At 40.7% G+C, this 12,360-nt stretch overlaps 2 protein-coding genes across 5 annotated transcripts in view; both read right to left on the bottom strand.

Annotated features, from left to right (window-relative positions):
* The window catches only part of LOC137658792 (pre-mRNA-splicing factor CWC25 homolog), a 585,361-nt gene that overhangs the window by 388,046 nt on the left and 184,955 nt on the right, over positions 1-12,360 (bottom strand). The gene's annotated exons all lie outside the window — the stretch shown is intronic.
* Positions 1-12,360, bottom strand: part of LOC137658788 (acid phosphatase type 7-like) — a 118,738-nt gene that overhangs the window by 87,497 nt on the left and 18,881 nt on the right. For all 4 annotated transcript variants that reach the window (XM_068393820.1, XM_068393819.1, XM_068393817.1 and 1 more), the window contains exons 5-6: positions 6,710-6,785; positions 6,299-6,396 (exon numbers count right to left, since the gene is read on the bottom strand). In XM_068393820.1, the coding sequence (XP_068249921.1) occupies positions 6,299-6,396; positions 6,710-6,785 (174 nt within the window). The remainder of the gene's footprint in view (positions 1-6,298; positions 6,397-6,709; positions 6,786-12,360) is intronic.

Here is a 12,360-nt window from a genome sequence, read left to right as displayed (position 1 = left end):
AGCCTTGTTGCACTGGTTTATACTTTCCTTAGCATAAAGGGCTCCACCCTTCTCTGAGGACGGTGGCGGCAGCAAGTTTAATCCTACGCAGATATAACCTTTTTGTCTATTTCTACTTCGACCAGGGTGCTGGTCGGGGTTTTTCCCTTGGATGCTGTAGTTCCGTAAGGACTATGCTTTACTTCATATAGAGTGAGACCACTATATTGTATTGGCTTGCGAGTGATTCATACATAGGTATATGTACTCTTCGTTCGTTTCTAGAGTCTAGTAGGACTCCTCCCTGTAGGGGGCAGGAAGCGCTTTCATGGCTTATGATTAGTGAAAAGATGTATAACGGTAACATCTTAGGTCTTTCAGTCGAGTTGACTAAGAAACATTCCTGAGGAGTACGGCACGTATTGAGAATCCACAGATACAGTAATGCTCTGGTATACTTCCATCAGGACGACATGGCTTGAGCCCAAAAAACGGATTTTGAGCGAAGCGAAAAATCTATTTTTGGGTAAGATGGCCATGTCGTCCTGATGGACCCGCCCTGTCCCTTTTCAAAAAAAAAAAAAAAAATAAAGAAAAGGGCTGTAGGACCCCTCCCTACATACAGTATCTGTAGCACCTCGTGTATCGCTACAAGGAATACAGACGGCGCCGCGAGCGGCGCAGGGCACGCTTACGAAACGGGGAGGAGAGATGCCTTACGAACGGCTCCCCCCTTTTTCTTATCGTTTTCGTTTTCTTGCCATTTGACCCCTACGAAGTATTAACTCTATTCGGGGTATAGATTGCTATGTGGCGTGTCAAGAATACGTCAGCTGATATTTACGATATCCCTAAGGTCTTTTTAGGGATACTCGCTCCAGGAGTTAGAATTCTGGGTACCTTAAGGTAAATTCTCTGGGAATATCGCCATAGTTGTAATATACCCTAGGAAGCTGCCTTTAAGGAACTTCCATCAGGACGACATGGCCATCTTACCCAAAAATAGATTTTTCGCTTCGCTCAAAATCCGTTTCCTTAACACGCCGCCTAAAACGAAAACCTTCAGTTTGTTTACTGTACGCTCCCTCGTTGATCATGGTGAACAAACGAATGCATTAAACACAAATGATCAAAGTGATGACTAATGATATTGAGCTTTTAGTAAATATGTTATTACAAATATTTTACTTACCATATCCATACAAATTCCTTCATACGTAGCAAAACAGGAAAGCCATTTTCTTTACATTTAATCGATAATAGCTAATGTCGATAATGACAGTATGATAATTTACGATAATTCTAAATTGTTACGAAGGATAGTCACCCATTCCATATCCAAAATACTTAACATAACTTCAGTTATAAGTCATTTTGATAATGTATTAACTTGTACCCACCTCAATTATAGAACCATCTGCAAAAAAAAGAAAAAAAAAAAAAGAGAGAGCACACAGTACTAGACTGGATTTTAAAGTCGTCAAACGATTGGGTCACCGCTAAAACGTTCAAAGTGTCAGAGATTGTGCGAGATTGGAGAAAATGATAATTTGAATTGTGATGGATTTTTTATAGTAACTGAATACAGTACACTTAACCCTCTGCTATAGCGTTTTATTACTATCGTTTATACTTGAAAAGCTGCCTAAATACATTTATCGTGCCAATTAGTGCTTATTTAATATTAACTGTATAAATATTTTTAATAAGTTAAGAAATTGTATAAACAATACTTTGTTACTGTACTCGTACACACACAATCTTGAGAGCGGCAGATAGACATCAGCTGATCTGATCACAGCCAAAAGTAAAACAAAAAGCTTTAAGTCAGCAATAATCAATTGTTAAAATACACATGAAATTTAAAAAAAAAGTACATAGATGTTTTATCAAAGCATAGTCAACTATTTAAATAATTGCAATTTTCTATAATGTGTTTCCTATAAAATAGTGTTCTGTTGACGAAATCGGATGCTGTATTTAAGCTGCGATTCAAAATGGATTTCTAGATGGTATAATTTTTTTGTGTCGTATTTGATCGACACTTTATGGAAACAAATATGTTGGTTTCTTATTCTATATGTAAGTATTGTATAGCACCAGAGAGAGAGAGAGAGAGAGAGAGAGAGAATCAGCTGTTGTAATCGAATGTTGAGTTTAAGTATGTTTCTTGTACCACTTGAAGTGAGAACTGCTCACCACAAATAACAATATGGTCGTGTTAATTTCATTCCTAAACTCAGGTTGCCAAAAGTGAACTAAGATTTTATTTGTTAAACAGAGAGAGAGAGAGAGAGGTATAAATAGAGTGGTAGGTAGAGAGCAAGAGGTTTTTATATACCATATACTATACAAAGGTAGTAAAGCATGTGTTAGAATAGGAAATGAAGTGAGCGATTGGTTTCCGGTGAGAGTGGGGCTGAGACAGGGATGTGTGATGTCGCCGTGGTTGTTTAACTTGTATGTTGATGGAGTGGTGAGAGAGGTGAATGCTCGAGTGCTTGGACGAGGATTAAAACTAGTAGGCGAGAATGATCATGAATGGGAGGTAAATCAGTTGTTGTTTGCGGATGATACTGTACTGGTAGCAGACACAGAAGAGAAGCTTGACCGACTAGTGACAGAATTTGGAAGGGTGTGTGAGAGAAGGAAGTTGAGAGTTAATGTGGGTAAGAGTAAGGTTATGAGATGTACGAGAAGGGAAGGTGGTGCAAGGTTGAATGTCATTGTGAATGGAGAGTTACTTGAGGAGGTGGATCAGTTTAAGTACTTGGGGTCTGTTGTTGCAGCAAATGGTGGAGTGGAAGCAGATGTACGTCAGAGAGTCAATGAAGGTTGCAAAGTGTTGGGGGCAGTTAAGGGAGTAGTAAAAAATAGAGGGTTGGGCATGAATGTAAAGAGAGTTCTATATGAGAAAGTGATTGTACCAACTGTGATGTATGGATCAGAGTTGTAGGGAATGAAAGTGATGGAGAGACAGAAATTGAATGTGTTTGAGATGAAGTGCCTGAGGAGTATGGCTGGTGTATCTCGAGTAGATAGGGTTAGGAAGGAAGTGGTGAGGGTGAGAACGGGTGTAAGAAATGAGTTAGCGGCTAAAGTGGATATGAATGTGTTGAGGTGGTTTGGCCATGTTGAGAGAATGGAAAGTGGCTGTCTGCTAAAGAAGGTGATGAATGCAAGAGTTGATGGGAGAAATACAAGAGGAAGGCCAAGGTTTGGGTGGATGGATGGTGTGAAGAAAGCTCTGGGTGATAGGAGGATAGATGTGAGAGAGGCAAGAGAGCGTGCTAGAAATAGGAATGAATGGCGAGCGATTGTGACGCAGTTCCGGTAGGCCCTGCTGCTTCCTCCAGTGCCTTAGATGACCGCGGAGGTAGCAGCAGTAGGGGACTCAGCAGTATGAAGCTTCATCTGTGGTGGAAAATATGGGAGGTTGGGCTGTGGCACCCTAGCAGTACCAGCTGAACTCAGCTGAGTCCCTGGTTAGGCTGGAGGAACGTAGAGAGTAGAGGTCCCCTTTTTTTGTTTTGTTTCTTGTTGATGTCGGCTACCCCCCAAAATTTGGGGAAGTGCCTTGGTATATGGATGGGACTATACAAAAACAAATCTTTATAAAGAAAATTATATTATTTAAAATATGTGACAAAATATTGCCGACTCATTACCAAAAGTTTGGCTATTCACTGCCGATAAACGAACACAGCCTATTTGTGAAAACCTTGAACACTCACAAGGAAAAAAAAAAGCTTTTATATAAACTGTACTAAAGAAAAATAATGCTTTAATATACCATCATTAAAATTATCGAAAGGTTAGAAAAAGATAAAGGTTGCTCAGAATGTAACCAAAACTCTGTTTACATTCTGTCAACTGGACTTTTAATTTCATTGTTGATTTGAAATTTTTCCTCAAAAAGGGCTATTTATTATGAAATTATGTAAATAAAATGTAAGGTAAATATCGTCTGGTTACATTTATTATCAGGCACCGTAACGTAGGCCTACCAATGTACTTGAAAAGACAATAGATTTGATATGTTTTGTGGTGCTTGACTCGCACACTTTGATCAGCTTCGTAGATACAGAAAATTTATTTTTGAAAACTAGCGATAACAATGGGGAATCCCACAATTCGAACACGCATAATTCGGGACCGTACTGTAATATTAAATTAAGATGCCATAAAAACTTATAAGAATTTAGTTAAAACTTAGTTACCCCCTAAAAATCATACGATATGCCACAACAACCGTAAAGTATAAGTAATATGAAACTAATAAGAAGTTCTTATTTTAGTATCAGAATAACCTGCTCGGTCTTTTGCCTCCCAATCTAGCTGTGTTTTAAGGGCAACTAAAATAGTGTAATTAAAGGGGTTAGCAGCAGAAGAAACTAAAACGAAGTACAGATTTTGAGGATTTTGAATCTGGAGAGCACAGAGTATTTTCAGAACCAATACAGAATGAAATCCTATTAATATTAGATCGCCTTACTTGGCAACTGTCTCTAAAACTTGTTTACGAAGGATTCGCGACTCTTCGGGACACAGTTGGCCCACTAGTTAGCAGGAAGTGTGTCAAGAATTCCATCATCCTTGCATCAGTAAGGATAAGTTCTTGAAAACTTTCAGACAAGTCTGGGCAATCATTATATATAAAAGGTAAAATAAATGCTGGAAATAACAGCAAAATATGTACGAAGAGCATTAATTACGACTTAACTGAAAAGGGAAGACATGCATGAACATAACACTGGCTGAGCCAGTAACCTACCTTACAAAGGTAAAGAACCGCCCAATTAATGAATGTCGGCGCTTAATAAAGTAAGCGTTATATTCATTAAATAAGGCATGAAAGAATTTGGATTAACTTAATAATGTTCTTGAAAGCAAACCAGACACACTGCTAGAAAAAACGCTGCTAAAGTAACCTGGAAGAAAAGAGCTTGCTTTGACCAAAACCTAGGACTTACGGGATGGTTGAGGCAGCCCAAGTAACTTTAAGAGGTCTCAGGTTTGTATAGTCAGGAAAATATAAATTGCTTTCAAAATTTGCAATTTTTTTCCTACACATAATACAAAACTTTAGGCCTTTAACAGGTGACTCAGTCTAAGGAAGGAAGTCCCTAAAACCAATATGAATGGTTTAGTAATCTGGGAAATATCATTGCACTTTGGTCTTAAAGTGCAAAAGTGATGACTCCAATCATCCTAACAACCTGAGCATGGAGATATTGCTGGGTTAGATTAAGTCCCTACCAGGAGACTGGTAGGTGGTCATGTAAGAACCCATATCCATAAGGATGTGATGTTTAAATGTATGGTCATTATGAGAAATAGGTTGAATATATTTCATCCATCCTCCTCCTCACCTGGGAAGATTCCTAATTACAAAACTTTATTAAAGAAAATTTACTTAGTTGTGAGGCTCGTCTGCATCTAGCATCTGATCAGGCATATAATGGACCAACTGTTTCGCCTTAAACAAGGAAAAAAGATGAGGAAAATGGCCAGACATTCTACTTCTCCTTCTTGACTTATGTTACAACCACTATCTTAGATGAGGTGCTACCGCAGGAACAAGGTCAAGATTGTCTAGGGACCTGTGGTACACTACCGTGGGTAGTGGGCAATAAGTTACTAGTACAAGCATTGTAGAGACACATTCTAAAGTAATATTTAAAAATTTTAAAAACTGAAAACACGGAGCACTGTTCAACACGTCCAATCGCAAGAAACTAAACGAGTCTATATGGAATCTGAATTATGGACCAGGCTTCTTGCCAGACATCAGCATCTACTAAATAGTAAACTAGGTGGTGTTGGCTATATGAAGTGAGGAAAAACAAGTCATTTTTACAAGATGTTGATGCAAGGGTACCTTTTCGAGGATAAATTCATATGAACCTCAGGTGTGTTTCATAGAAATAAAATTTCAGTAGTCTAGTTAAGCCAGCTTATAAATGCAAATGGGAGGGTGGGCTGTGGCACCCTAGCAGTACCAGCTGAACTCGGTTGAGTCCCTTGTTAGGCTGGAGGAACGTAGAGAGTAGAGGTCCCCTTTTTTTTGTTTTGTTTCATTTGTTGATGTCGGCTACCCCCCAAAATTGGGGGAAGTGCCTTGGTATATGTATGTATGTATGTATAAATGCAAATCCTAATCATCTAATTCATTTTATAACTCTAAATTTCTTTCACTTCTTGAAACATATAAACAAATAATCACTTTAAAAAATACCAGTAGGTTAGCTGTACCGCCAGCATTTGTTACAAAGAATGTATGACAAAAATAATAATTAATACACATTTTGATACCTACTACATGAATTCATGATTCCCGACACAAGTCATGTACGGCACATAGGCAGCAATTGGTTGAATCTGCCTCATGAACTCATCACCAACTCTGGCATCATCCTGTAAGTGAATACAGATGAAAATACCTGCTATACAAGGATTTCACAATCATCTTTTATCTGATTAAGGATTCAAAAAGATAATAACTTTACTTTGAAAAATTTCTCAAAACAAAACCCAATCATACTACAAAGTTTCAGAAAACTTTATAGAGAAAATCATAACAGTATATGAGATAAAAATTTAAGTCATTATATACAATTACTTTCTCATAACAAAAAATTAAAAATGAAATCAACAGGATAAATATCATTGAGGTTCCTTCATTCCTACTTCTCTTTATTATGATAAACAAAATTCGAGTACTACTCACAGTGTCCATATTGTACGCAAAGTCTCCTACATGAATAACAGCATCATACAGCCCAAGCTGGGTTTCCTCCTGTAGCCTGCAATGCATGTATCGTTTGTAGTAAATTTCAATCTCTAAATTCATTAATATTTGCTCAGAACCCTGAAGAGTTGCATAACATTGAAAATGAAGCCCCCCAAAATACTATGGAAAGATTAAAAAATAGTGTGAGAAGTATTAGCTGAAAAGGGATAGACACAGCAACCAGTCCTTTTAGGGCTGAACTTTAAAACTGAGAAACATGATATTTTAATTATAAAATAAATTTTTGAATATACTTACCCGGTGAATATATAATAGCTGCAACTCTGCGGCTCGACAGAAAACACACTCAAAAAACTCGCGAGCGATGGCTATGAAGGTTGCGGGTGTGCCCACCAGCGCCAACTGTCGGCCAGATACCACTCTTGCATGTAAACAAACCCTTCAATTCTTCTCGTCCCGCTGTGTCTCTATTGGGGAAGGAGGGAGGGTCTTTAATTTATATATTCACCGGGTAAGTATATTCAAAAATTTATTTTATAATTAAAATATCATTTTTAAATATTTAACTTAGCCGGTGAATATATAATAGCTGATTCACACCCAAGGCGGTGGGTAGAGACCAGAGTTAATTAAGTTTACAGCGTATAAGCTAAGAGTTTTTTCATTTTGACAGTTATCAATATAACAAAACCAAAATATATAGGTACCTGGTAAGGAAGTTGACTTAGACGATTACTCTGCCTTGTAAGTCTGTCTTCCTCACGGAGCCCAGCGATCCTCTTAGGATGCTGAAAGACTCCCAGGAGCTGAAGTATCAAGGGCTGCAACCCATACAACAGGACCTCATCAAACCCCTAATCTGGGCGCTCTCAAGAAATGACTTTGACCACCCGCCAAATCAACCAGGATGCGAAAGGCTTCTTAGCCTTCCGAACAACCCATAAACAATATTAAAAACATTTCAAGAGACAGATTAAAAGGATATTGGAATTAGGGAAGTGTAGTGGTAGAACCCTCACCCACTACTGCACTCGCTGCTACGAATGGACCCAGTGTGTAGCAGTCCTCGTAAAGAGTCTGGACATCTTTTAAGTAAAATGACGCGAACACTGACTTGCTTCTCCAAAAAGTCGCGTCCATAATACTTTGCAGAGATTTATTTTGCTTGAAGGCCACGGAGGTTGCTATATCTCTAACTTCGTGCGTCTTAACCTTAAGCAAACATCGGTCTTTCTCATTCAAGTGAGAATGAGCTTCTTGTATTAAAAAAATCTGATAAAATATGACAAAGCATTCTTTGACATAGGCAATGAAGGTTTCTTAACTGAGCACCATAATGCCTCAGATTTACCTCGTAATGACTTAGTACGGGCTAAATCGAACTTAAGAGCTCTAACAGGACATAATACTCTTTCCAGTTCGTTGCCTACGATCTCTGATAAGCAAGGAATATCAAAAGATTTAGGCCAAGGACGAGAAGGCAGTTCATTTTTGGCCAGGAAACCAAGTTGAAGTGAACAAGTGGCTTTATTCTGTAGAAAAGCCGATGTTCTTACTGAAGGCATGAAGTTCACTGACCCTTTTAGCCGAAGCCAAGCACACTAGGAAAAGTGTCTTGAGGGTGAGATCCTTCAGGGAGGCTGAATGTAATGGCTCAAACCTGTCTGACATGAGGAACCTTAGGACCACGTCTAAGTTCCATCCAGGAGTTGCCAAACGACGTTCCTTAGAGGTCTCGAAAGACTTAAGGAGATCTTGGAGATCTTTATTGTTGGAAAGATCTAAGCCTCTATGTCGAAAGACCGAAGCCAACATGCTCCTGTAGCCCTTAATCGTGGGAGCTGAAAGGGAGCGAACCTTTCTCAGACGTAAAAGAAAATCTGCGATTTGGGCTACAGAGGTACTGGACGAGGACACAGATGCTGACTTGCACCAGTCTCGAAAGACTTCCCACTTCGACTGGTATACTTTAATGGTAGAAGCTCTCCTAGCTCTTGCAATCGCACTGGCTGCCTCCTTCGAAAAGCCTCTAGCTCTTGAGAGTCTTTCGATAGTCTGAAGGAAGTCAGACGAAGAGCTGGGAGGCTTTGATGGACATTCTTTACGTGGGGCTGACGTAACAGATCTACCCTTAGAGGAAGACTTCTTGGAAAGTCTACCAGCCATTGAAGTACCTCGGTGAACAACTCTCTCGCGAGCCAGAGGGTAGCAACCAACGTCAACCTTGTCCCTTCGTGAGAGGCGAACTTCTGCAGTACCTTGTTGACTATCTTGAATGGTGGGAATGCATATAAGTCCATAAAAGACCAATCCAGTAGAAACGCGTCTATGTAGATTGCTTCTGTATCTAGGACTGGAGAGCAATAGATTGGTAACCTTTTGGTCAACGAGGAGGCAAAGAGGTCTATGGTGGGTTGACCCCAAGTAGCCCAAAGACTCTTGCCCACGTCCTTGTGGAGGGTCCATTCCGTGGGTATCACCTGACCCCTCCGACTGAGACAGTCTGCCAAGACGTTCAAGTCCCCCTAGATGAATCTCGTCAACAGGGAGATGCCTCGAATTCTTGACCATAAGAGAAGGTCCCTTGCGATCTCGAGCAGCGTGAAGGAGTGTGTGCCTCCTTGCTTGGAGATGTACGCCAAAGTTGTGGTGTTGTCTGAGTTGACCTCTACCACTTAGTTTCGAAGAAGCTTTCTAATATCATCAAGGCCAAGTGGACTGCTAATAGCTCCTTGCCGTTGATGTGCATGCTCTTCTGACGAGGTCCACAGACCCGAGCATTCCCGACCGTCCAGGGTCGCACCCCAACCCAAATCCGACGCGTCTGAGGACAACACGTGGTTTGGGTTCTTGACTGCTAGGGATAGACCCTCTCTCAGACTGATATTGCTGTCCCACCATTTCAGGCATGCCTTTACTGGTTCGGAGACTGGGAATGATACCGTCTCTAATGTCTTGTCCTAGTTCCAGTGAGAGGCTAGATGGAACCGGAGAGGCAGAAGGGGTAGTCTCCCTAGTGAGACAAACTGCTCCAGGGATGAGAGAGTCCCTACGAGACTGTTCCAACTCCTGACTGAATAAACGTTTTCTTTTCAGCATTAGTTGGACTTCGAGCAGGGCTTGACTGCGAATCTCCATCCCCAAATACAGTGATGCCTCAGGATACGAAATTAATCCGTTCAGGATGCGGTTTCGTAACCTGATATTTTCGTATCCTGAGTCGCGTTTTACATGTAAATAGCCTAATCCGTTCCAAGCCTTATAAAAAGTCACCTTTTCTTTCATAAACACGCTAAACTGTAGTAATAAACATGCATTGCAGCCATTTCTATCATTCAATAATTAACACAACCGTTAAAAACAGCCTAATCCATTCCAGAAACCACTATGAGATTATTCAATAATGTACAGTACGTAGTTATAGCCAAGTTATCCCCCCCAAGCCCAAAGAAAACGGTCCGTTTTCTTTACTATGGTACGATACTGTATAAAAGTTACGGTACTGTATGTACGTAAAGCATTTAGATCAGTGAAGGTGTATTGTTACTGTACCTGTACGTACACCTAAATTAATGATTGATACTGTACCTGTACACTCTGAAAAAAAGGTTACAGTTAATTAGTGTAACAAAAAAGTTGAAACTTACCTTTTGAGTGAGACGATGTCCGATAGCGAAGTCGCGGCAGAGGAGGATGGCATAAGGCAGAAAACGTAACAAGTGACAGACTACGTACAGTAATTTACACACTTAACACATTAACACTTAAACTTTACAAAATAAAAAAAATGGCAGAAATAATTAACACTTAACATTACGTATGGAAAACTATAAAATGAAAGAAAAAATTACTTTAACACTTAACGGTAACATAAAACTTAAAATTGAATTTTTTTTGTTTTGCCTTTTTATAACTTTACGTTTTTCTTATTTTCTAAATCTCTTCTACTTCTTCATCACTTTCTTTTTTCTATTTCTTTTCTTTACTTTCACCTTCTACTTCTTCATCTCTTTCTTTTTTCTGTTTCTTTTCTTTACTTTCACCTTCGTCTTGGCCTACCAATACCGCTGGCCTCTTTAATAAGAAACTATCCATTGAAGCTTGTTTCTGCCTACTTTTCAACACATTTCTAAAATGCGTTAGGCAAACGTCATTGCAGTGTTGAAGCGCACGGTTGGTATAAACTTTTTCTGGATGTTCCTTTTCGACGTAGTCTGCCATTTTATGGAAACATGCAAGAATTTCCTTAATGTCTGCCGTTTTCAAAGGTGCAACATCCTCCTCATCACCGCTAGAGAACTGCTCTTGAACATCACTCACTTGCATCGTCTCCAACTCCTTCAAGTCGTCCGTCGTCAACTCCTCGTGGTGCTCCTCGATAAGTTCATCGATATCTTCCGCGCTAACTTCCAGCCCCATGGACGTACCAAGATGTACGATGTCAGCCACCTCGGACTGCTGAATTGGTTCAGGATCGTCAACGATCTCGGCTTCTCCTCCAGGCTTCCCGAACCCCTCGAAGTCTCGTGCAGAGACAGCATCGGGCCACAGCTTCCTCCAAGATGAGTTTAGGGTACGCCTCGAAACTTCCTGCCAAGTGAGATCGATGAGTTTGAGGCATATCACGATGTTGAAGTGATCTTTCCAAAATTCACACAGAGTGAGGTTTGTACTCTCTGTGACTTGGAAACATCTCTTGAAGAGATGCTTCGTGTACAATTTTTTAAAATTAGAAATAACTTGCTGGTCCATGGGCTGGAGGAGAGGGGTGGTGTTAGGCGGTAGATACAGGACCTTTATGAAGGAATACTCGGCCAGAAGATATTCCTCGAGGCCAGGAGGGTGAGCTGGAGCATTGTCCAACACCAGCAGACATTTCATAGGGAGGCGCTTTTCTTCCAAATATTTTCGGACAGTCGGACCGAAGCAGACATTCACCCAATCAATGAACAGTTGCCTCGTTACCCAGGCTTTTGCATTCGCCTTCCACATCACGGGAAGGTTCTCCTTAATAACTTTGTGGGCTTTGAAGGCTCGGGGATTTTCTGAATGGTACACCAGCAGGGGCTTTATCTTGCAGTCCCCACTGGCGTTTGCACAAAAAGCAAGGGTAAGCCTGTCCTTCATAGGCTTATGTCCGGGTAGCCTCTTCTCCTCCGCCGTGATGAATGTCCGACGAGGCATTTTCTTCCAGAAAAGCCCAGTTTCGTCGCAATTGAAAACTTGCTGCGAAGTGTAGCCTTCCTGCAGAGTCAACTCCTCGAACGTTTTAACAAAGGCTTCGGCAGCCTTCGTGTCCGAGCTGGCTGCCTCCCCATGCCGTACCACTGAATGGATGCCAGTCCTTTTCTTGAACTTCTCAAACCACCCACGAGAAGCCTTAAACTCTGGGGGTTCCTGCTGGGATGTTCCTTCTCCTGCTCCTTCTTCGGCCTGAGCACGCACGAGATCACCGAAAATGGCGGAGGCCTTCTGGCAAATTGTAGTCTCAGTGATGGTGTCTCCTGAGATCTCTTTGTCCTTGATCCACACAAGAAGCAGCCTCTCCATCTCGTCATGCACGTGCGTTCTCTTGTTGGAGAAAATAGTGACGCCCTTAGAAGGTGTTGCTGCTTTGATGGCCGCCT

The sequence above is a fragment of the Palaemon carinicauda genome, chromosome 19 (genome assembly GCF_036898095.1).
Source record: "Palaemon carinicauda isolate YSFRI2023 chromosome 19, ASM3689809v2, whole genome shotgun sequence".
In the NCBI taxonomy this organism is placed as follows: Eukaryota; Metazoa; Arthropoda; class Malacostraca; order Decapoda; family Palaemonidae; genus Palaemon; species Palaemon carinicauda.
Note: the sequence above shows the minus strand (reverse complement) of the source record. Positions and strands in the feature narration are given on the sequence as shown.